Source organism: Bubalus kerabau, chromosome 16, assembly GCF_029407905.1.
Source record: "Bubalus kerabau isolate K-KA32 ecotype Philippines breed swamp buffalo chromosome 16, PCC_UOA_SB_1v2, whole genome shotgun sequence".
Lineage (NCBI taxonomy): Eukaryota > Metazoa > Chordata > Mammalia > Artiodactyla > Bovidae > Bubalus > Bubalus kerabau.
In genome coordinates, this window is record NC_073639.1 from 62,304,054 (window position 1) to 62,325,178 (window position 21,125).

General features: G+C 48.6%; 1 protein-coding gene across 4 annotated transcripts in view; it reads right to left on the reverse strand.

The window, feature by feature from the left end:
- Positions 1–4,782: 4,782 nt before the first annotated feature.
- Positions 4,783–21,125, reverse strand: part of RNFT2 (ring finger protein, transmembrane 2) — a 62,223-nt gene continuing 45,880 nt past the window's right edge. For all 4 annotated transcript variants that reach the window (XM_055550946.1, XM_055550945.1, XM_055550943.1 and 1 more), the window contains 4 exons: positions 14,007–14,156; positions 12,435–12,500; positions 12,194–12,295; positions 4,783–8,101 (listed from right to left, as the gene is read on the reverse strand). In XM_055550946.1, coding sequence (XP_055406921.1) covers positions 7,967–8,101; positions 12,194–12,295; positions 12,435–12,500; positions 14,007–14,156 — 453 coding nt within the window. In that variant the 3' untranslated portion in view covers positions 4,783–7,966. The remainder of the gene's footprint in view (positions 8,102–12,193; positions 12,296–12,434; positions 12,501–14,006; positions 14,157–21,125) is intronic.

The window sequence follows — 21,125 nt, forward strand, 5'->3', positions numbered from 1 at the left end:
AGCTGTCTCTTTCTTTGAAAAATAAGTAAGTCCATGCCTTATGTTTTTCTAAATAGCCCTTTAAAGAAATGTGCAACCCAGAACTGTTGAAGGTGAGGGCAGCTTCCCCTCTCCTCCCGGACAGCTTGGAACTCAGCAGAGCCAAAAGGAAAGCTTGTTTATAGACGATTTGTTTCCCTCATGGCTGGAGCCCTTCCTGCAGTTATGTTTACAGGGGATGGGTGTGTAGGCACGGTCGTCAGAGAGCGGCAGGTGACATCCCCACCAAGCCGTGAACTCAGAGAAGGCAAGTTCACTAGAATGAAATGAAATACAGCCTCTGCTTTGTCAGTCACTTTCCTAGGCAGACGCTAGACTTTCCAGCTGACCCCATTTTCTGGGGAGGGGGTTTTCATCACCATAGTTGTTCTTGATCACAGCTCTCTGCTGCTTTAAGGCTGCACCTTCAAGACCACAGTGGGGATGTGCTGACCACCTGGACACAGGTTAAACGTCAGAGAATCCCCTTTTTCGACCCTGACTAGCTTATGACATTTCCACTGGAGGATACACACTCCAAGTGCTGGGGTTTGGGGCAATTCTCATTTCAATGAAGTCACACTGCTGAGAGAACTGGGCACCCAGGACCCTCCTGATGGAGCTTTACAGCCAAGTCCCTTGTATATATTCTCTTGTATTATTAGAAACTGTGTATTTATCTAACCCTGGCTTTTTCTTGCACATCATTAATTTGAGTGCATTTCTCCACTGCCCCGATTTTTGACAAGGGGTTGTTTTTAATGCTTGTTTTTATATGAGATTTGACTTCTTGATGGACATTTGTATTAGGAAATTGAAGCATGATATATATGTATATATTGTCTCCACCGTCTCTCCCGTTGCATTACTTGGATTGCATGAGATAGTGGGGTGGTGGTTTTTTTTAAAAAATATTTCCACAGCATGCAAAGTGCTGGCACCATCCCTCCCTCTCCCCCTTCCCAACCCCCTTGCTTTTCTCTGGCTGCCAAGGAGTCATTGATTTTGATTAGCTGCACTGCAGAGCGTCTGTGAAGAGAGAGAGAGAGGGAGGGAGGCTTTGAAATAAATTTTAAAAAAGACCTCATATCAGGTTTCAGCAGACAGCAGTGAGAGAGAGAGAGAGAGTGTGTGTGTGTGTGTGTGTGTGTGTGTGTGTGTCCGTGCAAACCAGAGGGAGGCCTCTGAGATCATCGTTTAGGTAGCTTGCTGCATAATGAGGTGAGGAGCAAACAGAAGGGCCTCCTTCTTTCTGGTTGCTCTCAGAAGGCAGGGATCAAGGAGCCACAGGGATTGAATCCTCTTGGGACTTCCACATTCCAGATTAGATCCATTCCCTTCTGGAAGCTTCTCTCCCTTACCCCAACTCCCACGAGCAGAGACGATCTCTTCTCCCTTTTTAAAATTTGGGGTTCCCTTTCCTATTCCCTTGGACATAGACACAGCTTGAGTAATAGAGTTCTTTGGGGAGCCCTGTGCCTCCCTGGCTGCTGTCCATGGTTCTAGACGGTGCATTTCCTAGAACCCAATTCCCATTTTGTTCCTCTTTCACTGGGATCCTGGAGACTTTCCCCCCACTTCTTCCAGTGGTCTCATTTTAAAGTTCTTTTCTAGTTTGGGGAGGGGGAAGGGGTGATTTAAACAGTACTGTCACAGAACAATGGACCTGTGACTTTGGTTTCACAATTCATGGATCTGATTTCATGCATGCCTACCTTTATTTTCATGTTCCTGACAGTGACAAAATATCACTTCCCCTCTTGCTTGGGAAATTAGGAAAGTCCTCTTTGATGCTATACAGATGTCTTTTGGGGACACTGGCTTGCCACTGTGGAACTGTTGAGTGTCCACCTGGTATTAGAGGTGCAGTGATCAGAATACAGGTTTTGTTTTTCTATGTTGATACCATTTCCTTTTCCGAATGTCCCCTTAAGTCCACCTGGGCCCATCACAGGGTCAGAAGCTGGTTTAGGGGATGAAGGAGGCAGGCTAGACACTTTAGCCTAGTCCCATGGGAACTGATGGAGTAAGCTGATGTCAAAAGTGTCATTTTAAAGTGTAAACTGAAAGTTTACTTTTTAAAAGTTTAATTAATTCATTCAACACCTATTTATTGAGGACCTACAACATGCCAGGTTGTAGAATGTCCTCTGGGAAGAGATTTATGTATTGATAATGGAGGGGTAGACCCGCTTAGAACCAGACGATACTCAATGTCTCTTTCCAGTCTGGTTCATGGTCTTTAACAGATTTGTCAGGTCATCGCTGTGACCCCAAGCCTTGCTGGCAGATTGTTCTACAGAATTTATATTTACTAAGAGCTACACTCTCATGAAGGCGATTCAAAAGCCGATGACCTCAACTCATTCCCAGCACGAAAAGGCTGGTTCTTGCTGCTTCACACAGCAAAGAAGCTGTGCTAAGTGCTTTCTGCATTTACCCCTTAGCTATTCCTCACGCCCACGTTGGAAGACAGTGCTGGTATTATTCCCAGTTGAGGAAGCTGAGGCTCAGAGAGGCTATGCAACTTAGCTAAAGTTGCATGCGAAGAGTGAAGTGACTGAGCCAAGGTCTGGACTCAGGCTTCTGTGACCCCGCCCCTCTCTGCTGCCCTGGTCCCACTTCCCTCCAAGCCCGTGAGCTAACCGTCCTGCTCCACTGAGGTCCTTCCACAGCATCGCTAGTTCAAAGGCAAGAACATGCCTGGGGCCCAGCAAGCGGCAGGGGAGCCCCACTTAGGTTGCATTTGGGGGCACTCCAGGACAGGCTGGATGGCTTAGCTGGGGATTTTGTATCTGTTCCTGGCCCTTTGTGTTCCTGGTTTCTGTAAGGTCCCTGGGACAAGAATCTCATTTGCAAACCAGGTCTGTTTGACTTACTTCCTAGGACACGGGAAGTTTTTCTCCCCTCCTTGTGTCCTCCCCAACTCAAACCCCCAATTTCCTCCCCTCAAGGTCTTTTGCACTATAAGCGCCCAGGAACCCCATGTGTGGTGGGGATAGCTGTGGGGCTGCTTGGATCCTCAGTGAGGCCTCTGACTCAGCTGGAGGGGCAATAAGCTTGGGGACATTCCGTTCCGGGTTCTACCCTTGCTGGTTCGTTGTGCTCTTTTGTAAGAGGAATTTCATACCTTGGAGACGCTTTGTACATATTTGTAATGACTTTATTAAAAAACAAACAAACTAGTTGTGTGGTTCCAGCCAAAGGCCTTTGCGTGTTCATTTCCTCTTGGAAGGTTGGTCCCCAAGGACTATGGAAGGATCTGGCCGCACATGCCACCCTTCCCTGGGACAGAAGGCCACACACTCATCTGTCAGGTTCCTGGGAACACCCCAAGGGGAGGACTGGCCTAAGCAGTACCCTTGGGTTGAGCAACAGATTGGGAGAACGTGTCCAACAGTCCAAGGTCAGTGCACAAAAGCATCATTTATGCATGACATCATGTAGATAAGCAAGTGAGCCTACAGACTCATGTCTTCAGCTAAGGATGAATGAACCGCTCTGGGTGGGGTACTTTCACCTGCATTTATCTGGTCTGAGTTGTACCAAGAGACCAAGTTCTAGTTTCTTCCTAAGAATGGTAGGTTGAGGACAGGTTGTTTTTCTAGATAATAGGTCCTTTATTCTTTGGGGACCCACTGCTTCCCCACTCTCAGTCCATAAGATTTGGAGGGATGGACTTCCTTTCCCACCCAACTCTGTTCTGACGTCCAGAGCACAACACCCAATACAAGCTTGTTCAGCGCTCTGAGTCCTCAGAGCTAAAATGGTTGGTTTGGGAACAAACTAATGAGAATAAGGCTCAAGACTCCTGCTGGAGCTTCGGTGAAGCAGGGGCTCTTTGCTGAAGTTGTGAAGCTGGTAGAACACAAGCACAGAGCTTCGGGGTGCCCTCTTCCCAACACATGGGATCTGACAGCCTGAAAATTAAAGCATCTCAAAGGAAAACAGAACCGAGGGATGGAAAGACGTGATTCTAATGTCCTTGGAGCTCCTGAATCCAGCTGTACCTGAAGCCCATGCCGTTACATGAACCAAATAGAGTCCTTTTATTCAAGACATAGCTGACTTGGTTTACCAATAATTCCAACAAAAGGTTCTGCCTGATGATGCTTGTGTGGCTGGCTTCCTAATGCTGACCTGAGAGGCACCAGTTGTCACTACTGCTATTTATATTTTAAATACCCATCATCATCTGGGGTCTGGGAAAACCCTTCTTGAATCAGCCCATGCACCCGGTGTCATTCAGCCTACAGTGAAGGCTGCAGTGGGCACTGCAGATGCCACACTGAGGTCCCTTCTGATCCCTCTTACCAGTTCTCAGTGCCATCTTGCATCTTAGTGCGTTCTGTGGCACCTGACACTTTCAGAGGCTTGGGGCCTCCTGAGTGGAGTGCTTGAGAGTCCCTCCCACCTCCCGCATGAGCCCATGGCTGGGAGCACAGAAACCTCAGGGTTGGACCAATTCTGAGATGCAGCTGATGCTCCAGAGCTGCCCGTGGGACCAAGCTGAGCTGGGACTTCTCTGAAAGTCGCCCTCTTATTGGGCTGCATCTCCTCCCTCTCCCATTTCGTTTCACCCATTCCCTTACTGGTTTCTCCTGGGAGCACTTCCTTAATAAATCATGTGCAACTCAATGGGATCCACTCTGGGGAAAAACTGCCATCAGAGCACCACCCCCTGCACAAAACATCTCTTCAAAATTGTCCTAAAACAGGTCCACCTGGCTTCAGAGGAAAATGGAGACTCAAAACCCAGATGTAACTTTTATCAACACATCATATTTATTGGCAGACTGCAACTTAAGGGGACGTTAAATACACCAAAGGCGGCTCTGTTTGGCCCAGAGCAAACATACTAAGATTCCAGGACTCACTTTGCATTTCCTATTTCCAACCCCAGGTCTTGGCAGCTTGGAAGTCTTCCCATGCCTCTCACATGCTCCCCTTAGGGAGATAATGAACCTATGACATCCAGGTCCAAAGCTTGTGTTGTTTTTTTTTTTTCTTTTTCATCTCATATTTATTACGCTCAAGCTCTTTTACATTAGGAGAGCCATTTCCAAGGACTCCGTGGAACTTCAGCCAGTGAATCATAAAATATTAAGAGCAGGACTCTCCCACCTGACACTCAATTAACCCTGCCTCTAACAAATGAGTTTGCAGAGCCAAGGTGGATAAAAGACAGTGGCATTGTTCTTTCTTTCCAATGGTGACTCTTGGCTGCTTTTCTCGTGTTAGGGAAAACATGCAGCTTGACGTCTGGAAACCTCTGCCCCTGGCCACTGTTTCTCTGCCTTGAGCAGAAGTTAAATCCTCCCACCCCAAAAGGAAACCTCCAGAACGTGACTTTAGGGTGGGCTACATAAATAAAATCTAAACTAAATCATCCCACCTGCCCCCCCCAAATGTCTCCCGCATGTGACAGTCTTTATAGTGTCTGAGACAAGGCTCATTATTTGCAGAATGTTCAATATTTTTTTTTGGTGGCATGAGTGTAATTGACAAAATGGTTGGGGTATTCATCAGTAATCTACATTGCTGGTTTCCCTGGTTCCCGTAGATAATGCACTAGGCTTTGTCACCCTGGAGATGGCTACGGGGAGGTAAAGTGACTTCCCAAAGCCATGCGGAGTCTGAAATCAGAATTCCAGGCCTGACTCCCAGCAGACTGCTCTGTCTGCTCCATCACACGCTGGCACATTAATAAGTCTTCTTCAGTGGCATTTTCTCATGCTTCTTTGATGGCATCTGCAGGCAGGATGATCCTTCTGATAAAAATCAGCTGTAGAAGCTCCTGGTGTGTCCCTTCAGTTCTTCCCCAAGGTGGCGGGGTGGGGGGCGGGGGAGAGGGGGGAGGGGGCAGAGCAGCCAAATCCCCCTGGCCCCACTTCCCCTTCCGACTTGATTATCCAGGCAAGTGGGATTGTTAACATCACGGCCATTGCCATAGTAACAGAGCTTGAAAGATACCACGCTGCCCTGGAAGGGATGTCTTGCTGGGTACCAGGAAAGAGCCAGGGATGCCAGGCAAAGGAAAGGTCCTGACTTGATAGCACAAAAGGGGTGAATGCCCTGAATCTCCTGGGGATGGGATGGGCATGAGAATCCTGGCTGAGGGTGAGGTGGCAGCAAGGCTCCCACCATTTCTCTCAGGGCTTTCTTGCTCATCTGCTCAGTAGCCACCCAGACTGCTCTCTCTCTAATGCTGTTGGCACTGACCTGTGGTGCTGAGGTTGACAGTGAGAGAATAGCGCTGGGAGGGTGGGTAGGCCAGGCAAGATTCCAGTGGCTTCCAAGGGGCCACTTGTGCCTTCTCCCCCCAGATTTCAAAGCAGAGAGGGTCTCGTGGGTGGAGAGCTTGTGTTACAGAGATTAGGAGCTCTGGTAGAGACATTCCGGGAAACATGGATTGCTGCTGTGCTCTCTGCCAGCATACTGGCTTGTGGAAAAAAATCCATAACAAGGATCTTGCCTTTTGCTCTGAAGGCTACCAGAGGAGAAGGCAATGGCCAGAGGAGCTGTTGACAAGCCTGAGACTTAAATGAGGGACAGGACAAAAGGAGAAGAGAAATAAATACGGGAGGGGACACCCAGTAACACCCGCATCTGGACCAGAGGCGGCCTTTCTATTTTTTCACTTTCAGGTCACGTCCCATGGCACGTGGGATCTCAGTGTCCTGAGCAGGGATCAAACCCAGGCCCCCGCACTGGAGACACAGAGTCTTAGCCACTGCCTCCGGGGAGGTCTCTGGAACCAGCCTTTCTTGATGTGCCATGTGCTGTGCTCGATCAGTTGCGTCTGACTCTGTGACCCCGTGGACTGTAGCCCTTCAGGCTCCCCCGTCCATGGGATTTCCCAGGCAAGAATACTGGAGGGGGTTGCCATTTCCTCCTCCAGGGGATCTTCCCAACCCAGGGATCGAACCCATGTCTCCTACACTGGCAGATGGATTATTTACCACTGCGCCACTTGGAAGATACCCAATCACAACTGAGCATCCTGGCAGGAATCCAGCTAAACAGCAGCTTTAAGGACCAAAATTTTCTGTGAACCCAATCACGACTAGATTTTCAGAGCTGGCATTCACTATTAGCATCCTCAACCCAGTCCAAATGAAACACACTACATACTTGAGTCATCGATGACGTCAGAATCACTTCCTGTGCGTTGAAAAAAAAAAAAAATGACTGAGGGGCCTCATGCCCGCAGTGTCTGAGCAGCACATCAGTGTGTGGGAAAGAGGCAGGCTCCAAAGCCAGACAGGCCGGGGTCGGAAGCTTGGTCCATCACTGCTCGCCGGGTGACCTGGGAATGTTTCCACATGGAGCTCTGAGCTCAGTTTCTTCATCTGTGAAACAGAGGAGACAACAGTACCTCCACCTTGGGGCGGTGTGAGCGTTATAGGAGGTCATCTGGGCCGAAAGTTCAAGGCCCTTGCCTGGCTCACTCTGAGGGTTCTGATACACGAAGTTCCTGTAGGCTTAAGGTGGGGCCCAGCATTTGCATTTGAAAAGTACTTCACAGTGATTCTCATCTGCAGACCTGGGGCCCTGGCGGGGAGGCAGCATTGAAAGGCCTCTTTCCAGTCTGCAGCATCAGGTGTCAGGTCACCACGGGTTATGATCACCAACAGGTAGAACCTGGTCCATTATCAGTTCTTTGACTCGGAGGGAGGAGGGAGACTGACCTCGGTGGAGACCAAGTGTGAGTGAGAAGGCGTCTCCATGTGGAGGCAAAGGATGCGCAGGCTGTGAACAGCACAAGAGAGGAAGGTGAGGGTGGGGGTGGGGTGGGGGACGGGTGGCTGGATGGAGAGAGGCAGGAGGGAGGGCAGTCGGGGCCGAGGGCTGTTTTCAAGGAAGCTCTCAGAGGTGGTCCTGACACCGTTGACCCTCCATCATCTCCCTGGTGTGCCTGTGAGCCCCAGGGCCACAGTCTTCAGCCCTAGTACACCTGGAAGTGTGCCGAAGTGGCCCCGTCCTTCCAGCAGCGCAGGGTATCCACGGCAACCGAGCGGCAGAGTGGGCAGGTGCGCTCACGGTCCAGCCAGAGGCAGAGGCACTCCTCACAGAACACGTGCTGCGGGAGACAGCAATCAAGATCACTGGGGTCGCCTCCCCCAGCATCCACCCCATGCCCGCCTTGGTCCTAGGAGCTGAGACCCAGCAGTGAACAAGACAGACGATTTCTGCCCTGCGTAGTCAAGGGACATTCCTGGAGGCGGGGTGATGCTTGTGTTGAAGTCTGAAGGATGCTTAGGGGTTAACTGGGGGAAAAGAAGGGGTGGGGCTAGAGCATTCCAGGCTGAAGGGAACAGCTGTGCAAACCTCCTGAGACGGGAAAGTGTTTGAGAATCTCGAGATGCTCTAAGTGGCTACAGGGTGTAGGGTAGTGGGGGGGAGGAGGTGAGGAGGCCATGCAGAGTCTTGAAGGCCGTGCCCAGATTCTCACCAAGGTCTGAAGTGCAGGATCCAGGGGTCAGCAGGCCCAGCAGCTCCACAGGGCAGTGACTCCTGCTGCTGTAACCCCACTGCCTAGCCCCGGCCTGCACTCCGACAAATGAATGCCTTCCCATGCAGGTTAGGTGGAAGATTCTAGAGATACCAGCATAATGAAGACCTGGTCCCTGGCCTCCTAGGAGCTCACGGTCTCCTTCTCAGAGAATCAGACAGGACAGAATCCAGTGCCAAATTAAGAGATTCAAAGCACATAGGACCCCAGGGGCCGGGCTGGAGGCATTCATGACCTAGGACTGCCTCCTACATCTAGAGAAACAAAGGCGTGTCTACAGAGGGAGGGGGCAGAGGGGTCCTTCCAGGCTGGGATGTGTAGCATCAGGTCAGTTTGTGGTTGGTGGGGGATCGCAGGCGGGGCTGGATGGTTAACCCTTCCCTGGCTATGTATACTGGAGTGTGGACTTGGGAGAGATCCTGCCCTCAGGAGGTGCTCTATCCATCTTATCTGTCCCATCCACCCATCCACCCATCCATCCATCTCTCCAACCATCCCATTCCTTCCATCCAGCCAATGTTTACTGAGTCAGTACTGTGGTTACACTACTAAGACCACACGGTCACCGCTCCCAAGTGGCTCACAATCTGGCAAAGAGGAGACAGACCCGACCTAACCAGTCGCCCAATTAGCCATCTAGCTGACAACTGGGATAAGTGCTCTTAAGGAAAAACTTAGCATCTGGAGGCTGCATAGCTAGGGGTGCTGACTAGTCTGGGGAAACAGAATCAGGGAAGCCTTTAATGAGGATGTAACACGTGACTCATTCATCCATTTGCTCATTCATTCGGTGTATTTAGGAATTACTGAGGCCCTTTTCCCTGTGGAAGGCATCTTTGTCCTTGTCCTTCTAAGCCCAGCTCACAGGAGCAGAGCAAGACTGGGGTGTGTACTGGGCCCGGCCAGGTATGTGGGCTTCAGCAGCACTGGGTGTGGCCACTGCTCCTAGTTCTGGGATGGCGGTGTCTTGTCCAACCCCTCCCGCCAATTCTAATCCAGTGATGGGGACACATACTGGTACCGGGAGAAGAATGGGAGAGAGACACACAAAGGCTTGGAGAGACTGCCATCAAGGAAGAAGAAAAACTTTCACCTTGACATCATGTTCAAATAATCACTGCTACCGAGAAGGAAATACAGATGGCTCTGAAGCATATGAGAAGATGCTCATCTGCTCTCATAATTAGACAAATGCAAGTGAAAACTGCACCAAGATAGTGTTTGTCACCTGTCAGATTGGCGAGGCTCAGGAAAGGCTTGATAATGTGGTGTGTTGGTGAGGGGGGCGAAGCAAGAGGGCACGCCACTCCCCTCACTGGGAGCGCAAACAGATACACTTTATGGAAGGCGACTGAGCAGTATCTGTCAGAACCCTCTGACCCATTAATTCCACTCCTAGGAGTGTATCCTACTACGAGCTTGCACACGTGTGAAATGGAATACGTGCCAGTGAGAGCTAGTGTTTATGGAACCCTGACCAGGTGTAGTTCTAGATGCAGCACCTGAATTAACTCATTTAATCAACACAATGAGTCCAGGTAGGTGCTACAGATCTCCCTATCCCTGATCCCTCCTGACAACCATATTTGTGGTAACAAAAGACTATGAACCACTAAAGGCCTGTCAATGGGAGGATGGTTGAACAAAGATGGTCAATTCATAAAATGGGATGTTATGCAAATAAGGAGCAATCTCTTCAGGCAGAGTTTCAAATCAAAAAGAAATGATGCAGAATGCAGCTTGGACAGAATGGGCCACGAGTTAGGTCTTTTTGGAAATGATGTGTTTATGGTGTGTGTTGTGTATTTAAACTTTTCAGAGCATCTCTGGAAAGATATAAAGGGAACTGGCAACAATGGTTGCCTGTGTGGGTATTTAGGGGCCTAGGGAGCTAGGGATAAGTGAAGGAGCCCTGTCATCACTTCCCTTTTTGTATCTTTAGAATATCTTTTTAATGAACTTTTTATTTTGAAATAATCTTGTACTGTGCTGTGCTTAGTCGCTCAGTCGTGTCCAACTCTTTGTGACCCCATGGACTGCAGCACAGCAGGTGCCTCTGTTTGGGGATTCTCTGGGCATGAATAATGGAGTGGGTTGCAATGCCTTCCTTCAGGGGATCTTCCCAACCCAGGGATCAAACCCACATCTCCTGCATTGCAATTCTTTACTGACTGAGCCACCAGGGAAGCCCCAAAATACTGGAGTGGGTAGCCTATCCGTTATCCAGGGGGTCTTTCAAAACAGGGTCTCCTGCATTGCAGGTGGTAGCTGAGTTACCAGGGAAGTCTGCAAAGGTAGCATGGAAAGTTCCTGGACACCCCTCCCCCAGTTTCAGTCTCCCCCAGTACCATCCTCTTGCATCACCATGGTCGATTTGTCAAAGCCAAGAAAGAAACCCACACAGAGGCATGACCATGGACTAAACTCTAGCCTCTCTTCGGATTTTACAACACTGGTTTTTCTCTCCTGTCCTCTCTCTGTATCAGGTCCCATACTGCATTTAATCATCATGACTTCTTCATCTCCTTTTTGACTGTTTGAGTCACACAAATTTATTCTCAATTTAAAAAATAAATACAATTAAAAATTAAAAACGAATCTCTTAAACATCCCCAAACAGCAAAAACAAAAAAATTTTGTTGGTGCCATAAAAGGCCCCCATCTCTTGTACTCCTACCCCTGGGTGGTGGTGGGGGCTAGGGGATGGGGGAGAGCCGTCTGCTCTCCCATTCCTTCCAGTCTGCAGGCTACGCCTCCCCCAAAGCCTTCTCAACCTCCAACTCATCGCGTTCTGGCCCGGTCCCCTGGGATGCTGCATGAATCTCTCTTACACAGCACTTATCACTGCCTGCCTTGTTTCATAGTTATTTATGTATGTGTCTGTTTCCCCAGGGTGACTGTGTGCTTCTAGAGAAGGGGACAGGGCCTGTGTGCCCCCTGCCTCCCCTGCCCGGTATCTGATAGGATGCTTTGACTCATACACATTTGCTGAATTGACATCTTAGTCCGCCCCCATGTCAGGAAGGTGTGGGGGAGGGGGAAGGGTTGGAGGGGAGGAGGAGAAGGGGTAAGTTTAGGCAGCTAAAAGTAACTGACCAGTACTATGAGTTGGTGACCCCCAACTAATAATGAAAACAAGTGGTAGTAATAATTATAATGATACTAATAACTGTAATAGTATAAAGTTTTAGGGCTGAATATTTCAAATTTAGCTCTTCCCAGGGATGATTTCATTTGATCATAAGAATAGCTCTTATGATTAAATGAAGTAGGCACTATTATGATACCTGTTTTATAAATGAAAACAACCACAGTTTGGGGAGATGGACTGAGCCACTTGGGGTCCACACACCCGCTGAGATTCACGTGCAGAACATTCTGACACTGTACCATACCAAAATGTGCATTTTATACATTTTACTGATGAAACCAAGGCTCGGAGTGGTGAAGTAACCTGCCCCAGGGTAGCCAGCTGGGAAAGGCAGAACTGAGTTTTATACTAGGGTCTGACAGACTCCAGGCTTCACCACACTTTTCCCAGAAACCCAGCCCAGAGCCCTGAGGTTTGGCCAGAGGACAGGCACCTGGGACCCCTGCATGGGGCAGGGCCCTGTGGCCCCGTGGCGCCCATCTCCAGCGGTCCCGCCCGGCCCTGCTCACCTGGCACATGAGGACCAGAGGCTCTCGGAACTCAGCCTGGCAGATGGCACAGATGTCACCAGCTTCTGTGCACTGTTGCCCCGTGGCCCGGACTCCGTAATTCTGCTTGACAGAAGCGAGGGAGAAAGACACAAACACAGCTGTGGCCCGTGCTGGAGAGGTACCCTCAGAAGCACAGTGTGGTCTGTTCCCAGCTCCCAGTTCCTATGAGCTCGGGGAGGCCCATCAGAAGCCAACTCACCTGAGAGGTGCAGAGAAGCTTCAGGGCCTTCCTGACTCCGCCCACACGGCCACAGATGTCGAAGGACTGAAAGGAGAGTGAGTGGATGGCTACAAACTATCCAAGGATGGTTCAGGATCTTTCTCACCATGGGCCTCATCTTTGACCATCTGTAGGGTACATCCTCCCATTTAAAACTCACCATTCCCACTAGTTTTACTTGGCTTTTGTCTTGCTACCCATTAGCAGTCTCCTCTGCCAGTGGGGCCAGGATGGCGAATATATGGCATGCCTACTGCCTCTTCCCCCACCATAAGCCCAGGGCAGGCATTGCTAATCGATCACTCTTCTTCTGAGCCAGGCTGTGATCATCCTTCTCCATCTAGCACTCCTGTCAGCCACAGCCAGCAGATCAGAATCGGCAGGCAAGACAAGCCCCAGTGGTTGACTCTACATGGACTGCCTGGCTAGTCCTGCTTTAAGGAAAGGGAACACACGATTCTTCCAGGATTCTCTAAAGCCAGAAATAGATACGGAAAAAGAAAGAGGAGGATGTGTTTATTGTCGGGAGTGGGGAATCTGACTCTGCACTAATAATGAAAAGAGGAGTGCTCTATACTGATTTGCAGAGTTGAGGGTGTGCAATTTAAGAGGAACAGAAAACAAATTCCATGGCTGTGCTGTTGGTGGGTTGAGATCTCCAGACTCTGGAGGCAGCCTGCCTGGGTTTGATGCTTGTTCTGTGATCTCCAGCTGAGTGACACTGGACAAGTTACTTCTCTCTGGACCTCAGTACACTTCCCATAATATTGACATGACAATGGAATGTATCTGGAAGGGTTGTTGTGAAGAAGACAACGAGAAAGGATAGCATATAGTGAGTTTTGTGGGCAAGAAATTAGGATGGCTGTACCCATAAATGCAGGAAAGTACTGACATATGGTACAATGTGGAGGAACCTCAGAAACAACCCTAAGTGAAAGAAGCCAGACACTAAAGATCACAGAGTGTATGATTCCATTTACATGAAAACACCCAGAAAAGGTAAATCCAGAGAGTCTTCAGAAAGAAGACCTGTGGTGGCCAGTGGCTGATGGAAGAATGAAGAGTGAGGCTTCCCAAGTTGCTGCTGCTGTTGTTTAGCTGCTAAGTCATGCTCAGCTCTTCTCGACTTCATGGACTGTGATCCACCAGGTTCCTCTGTCCGAGGGATTTCCCAGACAAGAATGCTGGAGAAGATTGCCATTTCCTTCTCCAGGGGACCTTCCCGACCCAGGGATCAAACCTGTGTCTCCTGCACTGGCAGGAAGGTTCTCTTCTACTGGGCCACCTTTCTTTGTGGGCATTTCTGTGTGAAACATCCTGGACTAGACAGTGGTGGTGGTGACACACACTGAGAATCCTCTAAGTGACTGAAGTGCTCACTATAAAACGGTCAAATAATTTCATATTGTGTGAATTTTGCTTTTCAGTTCAACAGAAAGAGATGAGGGTGTTTATCCAGGTTCCTCACTTGCCCGCCCCCCACCTGCCAGGTTCAGCTGGTGAACGGGTCGTCCTTAGGCCAGCCCTCTAGCCCCCAGGCCACCTCACCTTGCACAGGCTGTAGAGGACGATCAGGACCCCTCCCAGGAAGTAGCTGTTGGAGGAATCATCACCCATGATGTATTTATACCACAGCTGGATGGGGACGAGGGATCGGAACAGCTGGCTCAGCTCCTCGATGACCAGATAGAACTTTCCCTGCAACCACACAGAAAGCATCAATTATTATCAGCAGTAAAGACCCAAAGGACCCAGTTGAGGGGCCCTCCAGCCCAGGGAGTAATGACATTCCAGGTCACAGCCAGCCCATTAATCAGCTCTGGAAAGCACTCAGGCCTGCTCCTAATGGGCCTGCGATGTGGCCGGGGAGACAAGGCCCCTGCCGCTGCCCTCGCCCGCTGCCCACCAGCCCAGGAGATCAACGCTCTGAGGATCGCCTTTTAGGGAGGCAGAAACTGGACACCTTTGGTAGAAGGTTGGAGTGGGGGTCACTCCCTGGTGCCTGCTGTGGCTTTGAGGGCTCCAAGCTGATCATGGGGCAACAGTCACTGGCCCTGCACACACATCACGCTCATCTCTAGGGGGCTGGCCCCAGCTTCGTGGGCGACTGCCCTCACTGGCAGGGGCAGGATGGACCACAGGATGCAGAGAAGGATAGGCAGAGAAGAGGAGGGGAGAAGATGGCCCAGCTCCCCTGCCTTCTGTCTCCAACAAGGCAGGATCATATGTGGGGAAAGAACGTGGACTCAGGGCTGGGGTCTCAGGAGGGGGGACTCAGAACCTCAACTTGCTACATGTCCACGAGCCTCACTGTCATCACCTACAGAATGGGAATTGCAACTGCTACCTTCTGGGTGGCTCTGAAGATTAAAGGAAATAAACAGGAAAAGTATCTAGGGTTCTCTTTCTCGTCCTCTCCTGGCTTTTATTCAAGTCCCTCAGCTTTCTGGGGCCTGCGCTATAAAATGGACATGAAAATAACCTACCCTGCCGTGTTCAATGAAGTTAAACAGAAACCTCTTTAGGACCCTGCATTCCACTCCCAGGTGTGTACCCAAGGGAAAGGAAAATATATGTCCATTCACAGGTAAACGTTCATGGCAGCTTTATTCATAATACCCCAAAACTGGAAACAGCCCAAACGTCCATTCATGGAAGAATGGATAAACAAATTGTGGTATATTTATTCAATAGGGTATTACTCAGCAATAAAAAAGGAACAAATGTTTGTGATACACAATAGACTGGATGAGTCTCACACATTCTAGCCAATCAAAGGAGACAGACACAAAAGAGTACATATTGTGACATTGTGATTTACATGAAGATCTAGAATAGGCCATGGTAAACTGCAAAGATGGAACAAGATCAGTGGTTGCCTGGGGCGAGATGGGGGAGGACGGACTGTAAGGGGGCATCAGGGAACTTGGGGGAATGAAAGAAAGTTCAGATTGTCTATATAAAATTTTATATTGTGTACAGTGATGGGGTGGTGGTTATTCGTGTGCGTACATTTGCTAAAACTTACTGAAATGTGTGCTTCAAATCTATGTGGTTTGTTGTACAGATATACAATAAAGCCTCAATAAAGCCGATTGAAAGAAACAAACAGAAACAAACAGCCCTGCCCCAGGCATGCACAGCCTTAAAAATATGAACAGGGACTTCCCTGGTGGCCCAGTGGTTAAGACCCTGCATTACCAATGCAGGGGGCCCTGGTCTGATACCCGGTCAGGGAACTATTAGTAGATCCCACATGTCACAACTAAGAGTTCTCAACTAAAGATTCCTCAGGCCACAATGAAGACCAAAGATCCTAACTAAGACCCCGTGCAGCCAAATAAATAAATACATAAATAAATGTTTTTTAAAAAGTGAATAATTTTTGTTCCAGCAATTCTACTTCTAGGAATTTATCCTAATAAATCAGGGATCTGGGTTAATAGATATGTCAGTAGGAATGGCCACTGCAGCATTCACTGTAACAGAGCAAAAAAAAAAACAAAAAAAAAACAGGTGACAAAGTAAATGTGTACAAAGAGGGTCTGGTTATGATAGGATCAATAATGCAAAGCCATACAGCCAGCCAAATACCATCCTGAAAATGAGTGACTTTGCAGTGAAGAAATCCAGCACATATTGTCTTGCTGTTGCTGTTAAGTTGCCTCAGTCGTGTCTGACTCTGTGCAACCCCATTGATGGCAGCCCACCAGGCTACCCCATCCCTGGGATTCTCCAGGCAAGAACACTGGACTGGGTTGCCATTTCCTTCTCCAATGCATGAAAGTGAAAAGTGGAAGTGAAGTCACTCAGTCGTGTCTGACTCTCAGCGACCCCATGGACATATTGCCTTAACCAAGGTTAATTAAGGTTAACATCCCCAGTAATAAATCACTGAAGCCTAAATCCCTGATACAATGCACTGAGAAGAACACAGTATCACTGCTGTGTATTCTGGTCAAAAACTTACAACCTCAATTGAATCAGGAGAAAACAAGAGACAAACCCAAACTGAGGAACATTCTACAAAATAACTATCCAGCTTTCTTCAAAAGCATGACATTCACGAAAGACCAAGAAAAGACCAAGGAATTGTTAGATTGGAGAAGAAGGTAAGTTAAAGTTGCTCAGTCACGTCTGACTCTTTGCAACCCCATGGACCATAGCCTGCCAGGCTCCTCTGTCCATGGAATTCTTCAAGAGTGAGTAGCCATTCCCTTCTCCAGGGCATCTTACTGACTCAGGGACCGAATCTGGGTCTCCTGCATTGCAGGCAGATTCTTTACCATCTAAGCCAAGACTAGGGAGACATGACTAATGCAATCTGGAATCTTAGATTTGGTCCTTAGATCAGGAAAAAGACATCTGTGGGACAATGAGCAAAATGTGACAAGGTCTGCAGTTTAGCTACTAGTAAGGGAATTGATCTTAATTTCTTGGCTTTGCTAACTGAACTATGATTATATTAAATGTAACATTAGGGGAAGCTAGGCGACGGGTACATGGGAACTCTGCACTATTTTTGCAACTTTGCTCTGAGTTGAAAATTATTCCAAAATAAAAAATTAAAAAAGAAATAATCCTGGCAAAAGATATCTATTGATTCAGGGAAATGCTCATATTATAGTTCCAAGTGGAAAAGCCACAGAATGCAGAAACTACTCATTTTCGTTGTGGTTTTCTGTCTTTTCCAATTTTTTCGGTACTGAACATATGATGTGTTTAAATTAGAGTGAGAAAAAGGTTATAAAAACATGTTGTGTATCCACAAATGGATGATGTAAAAGGCTATGGATAGAGACTTCATATCCATGTTGCTATATTCTGTCTTGATGGCCTGGGTACAGGTCACTCACAAGGGGACCCCTTGAAGTGGATGTACCCACATCTGCTAAGGACCAAGGACAGGCATCCAGTCATCCGTTCACTCCCATGTCTGACCTTGCAGAATTAGAACCTCACTCCAGGCCTGCTGAAGCCCAGAACCATCTGTAATTTAACAAGGTTCCCAGGTGATGGGTGTGCACGTTTAAGTTTGAGAAGCTCTCTTTCAATGGATAAGTGGAAGAAGGACCGTGCAGTAACGTGGGCACTATGAGGGAAGAAAGGTGTTGCAGAAGCCCAGAGGTGATGGAAAAGGTGGTCAGTCTTTGGCTATCTTGCTGGGAAGCCTCCTGTTCTGTCCATCTGGCCCCATGGTGGGTGAGGATATGACCACCTCATGAAAGGTCCTATGTCCCTGTGTCTCTGGGAACCCCTGCCTGCTCATCTGATTGGCTCTGGGGGACAGGCCCTCCTGTGTCCTCTCAGGCTGATCTTGTACCACCAGTCCGGCTTGGTGGGTAAGAGTGCAGCCTCAGGAGCCACACAGCCTGGACTCAGATCCTATTGCCAGCTACCTTGCTATTTCTGTTCCCTTGTCATTGTCTTTGGATCCCCCAGTTCTCAGGCCCCACTGGCTGAGAGCTGGTCCCCTGGCCCAGACCCCACACTTCCCACTGGCCTAATGAGTGAATCCAGAACAAAGGTCAGCGGCCTTTCTCTTCTGCCACGGGCCAGACAGTGACTACTTTGGCTTTGAGGTCACACAGCCTCTGTCACCACTATACCCCTCAGCTACTGACAACAGACAAACAAATAGGCAAGGCTGTAAAATTTTATCTACCAAAACAGGTGTCGGGGCATATTTGAATGCAGTTTGTGGTTTACTGACCGCTGATCTACACATCAGAAGCTAGATAAGTCAAGTCTGGGGGCTCCCAACATATCCCCAGATTTCAGGGCAGACTCAGGGAACAGCTTTTGGGCCCTTCTTTCAGGTGCTTTGCTATGAAGACCAAGCTCCTTCTCTGCAGATGGATGTCTGGTCCCATACTCTTTGCCGAGCTAACACTTGAATATCTTCTGTTTCTCAGCTAGCTGTCACCTATTATGAGGACTCTTCCCCAACTACTTAATTAGGTGCTCCTGTTACACCCTTTAAATCACTCTTTTAGATCACCTCTCACAATATTTAAAAAATTATCTCTCTCTTCCTCTGAACTGTAAGCCCCATCAGCATGAAGATAATTTGGCTCCTGGTCATATCACCAGCACGCAGCACAAAGTAGGTGCTTACTTAAGAGCTAGACACTTTGGAAGCACAAGATTTCCACCCTTATTACTCAGGTCAATGTCTAGAGTTTGCTGATGGAGAAACAGAATTGGAACATGGAAGAGAGTACTTTTCTTTATAAGCAAGCCCTGATGTCACAGAAAATAAAATAAAGGGAGAGAGAACGCTAAAGGTAGCAATTAGCTGCTGGCGGGGTAGGGGGAGGCACTTGGAGAAGGAGATAGAACCACCGGGGAGAACTGGGCATATCCCAGTGAAACCATCTCTCTCTAATTAAGCAGTTTTATAATTCCAGGTTGCTTAAGCGTGTTATTTCTGACGACCACCAAATGGAATGTGTGGTTTCTCCAGGGTGTCAGAGAACAAGGAAAGCGATCAGATTATGAGCCGTCTGGCCTCCCTGTCACCCGTGAAGGGGGAACAGTAGCAGTTGCTGCAGAACTTGGGCATGGAGAGTTTGCTGCTGGGATTCTGATAAAGGGGGCGGTAACAGTTGAGATGGAGAAGGCGGATTCAGTTCTGACTTTCTTACTGCTTGGAGGGGGGAGGGAAGGACCACGCGTGAACTGGGAAGCTAGGAAACAAGAGAGAGCTGACTCTGGAAGGGAGTGGGAAGTGAAGGCAAGTGGGATACCGAGAAGCCAAAGAAAGGAACAGAGAAAGAGCACTCTGGAGAAACATACCTAGGAAGGGTGATGTGAGGGATTACAGGGATGAAGAGAAGGGGACGGAGACATAAGCAGAGAGTTGTTAGCAGCATAAATGTACAAAGACATAAAGAATAGACAGACACGGTAAGAAGTTTTTTTCTGCATAAAAATTAATAATGAATATTTATGAGACTTAACCTGTTTACGAATTTCTTTCATACACATTTTTCTCATCTACAGAAGTAGGACAGCACAGTAGTTAAGGGCACGCAATTTGGGGCTCCAGGGTCAAATATGCTGCCTACTAAATTGGTTGACTTAGGGCAATAATTAAACTTCTCTGACCCTCCGTTTACTCATCTGTAAGTGGGCTTGAAAACAAACACACATAGTGGAAAACAACCCCCCCAATAAAAGGGCCCCAATATGTAGGTTTCCAATTTCTCTGGTGTAAATACTCCCACCAGGCCAATTTCAAGGTACCTAGGGTTTAAAGACTATTGGCAAATTTTCTGAAAATGTAACCATCCGCTCTCACAAGCCTGTGCAAGTTGGCTCCAATGCACCAAAGTGATTGGGAGGACTGAGTGAGCATATGAACCTAAAATACAGGTACCCAGAAAGGGCCCAGTGCGTGATGAGAGCCAGGAAAGAAGCTCGTGATGACCTGGGGATGCGGGCACTATTACTGTCACCTTCTTTCAGAGGTGGGGCACCCCAGGTTCAAAAGAAATAGGACTGAAGTAGAATGCGGCAGAGGTGCTATCTGGGATGCCCAGGCCCCATGAGACCTGGTAGCTGTCTGGGCCTCCCCCTCGCTTGCCTTTCTTCCTCCAGCACCACATTATGAAAAACCCAAAGGGAGACTACATGCAGAGGCCATGTGCAGAGGGAGAGGCTCTGAGCAAGACTACATGGAGGAGAAGCAAGGAACCCAGACAACAGGGAGAACTGAGGCAGCAAATATAGGACCCTGGGCAATTCATCCCACCCGTGTCAGCTGAGCCATTAGACCTGTGACTGAAAAAGCCATCTTAGATGGTCCAGACTCACTGTACATCACATGAAGACCAGCTGTCCTCAGTGTGTCCTGGCTGAACTGACCCACAGAATCACAGGAAATAAGGAAATGGTGGTTGTTTGAGGCCAAAAGAAAGAAAAAAAAAGAAAGAACAACTAAAGTACTTATCTAAGGATACTCGGCCAGTGCTATGGATTGAATGTGTCCCCACAAAATTCTTACTCTGAAGCCCTTACCCTCAGTATGGTGGTATCTGGAGAAAGGGGCCTTTTGAGAGGTAATTAGGTTATGAGGATGGAGCCCTTCAGGAGGATGAAGGGCTTCATGAGGATGGAGACCTCACTAATGGGATTAGTGTCCTTATAATGGCACCCCACTCCGGTACTCTTGCCTGGAAAATCCCATGGACGGAGGAGCCTGGTGGGCTGCAGTCCATGGGGTTGCTAAGAGTCAGATAAATTGGTCACACGGGGCAGGCAGTGGGTGGGGTGCCACAGCTGACAGCCGCAACAGGACCACAGGTAGAGGGAGAGGTGCTTCCGCCATAGAGAGGGGAGTGGCAGGAAAAGGAGGCCAGAAAGCTTCTCTGAGTTTAAGTTAGAACAGGGCCAAAGGAGTCCTCATTGCAGAGCCCTCCTTTAATGTGGGGAAAATAAACGGTAACTGTGTCCAGACTCTTGGTGCTTGCCCTCATTTGCTTCTGTTGCCCTGGACTGCTAGTTACCTCTGGGTTGCCTCAAGGGACAGGGCCATGCTTCCTGCTCCAAAATGGGTGGGCTGGGCCAGTGCAAAGGGCTGAAAACAAAGACTTGTTTTCTTGGGAAGGTATCCTGTGGGTCTGTTATGATTGCTGGCTGCACCAGGGGGACAGCAGCTGAAAG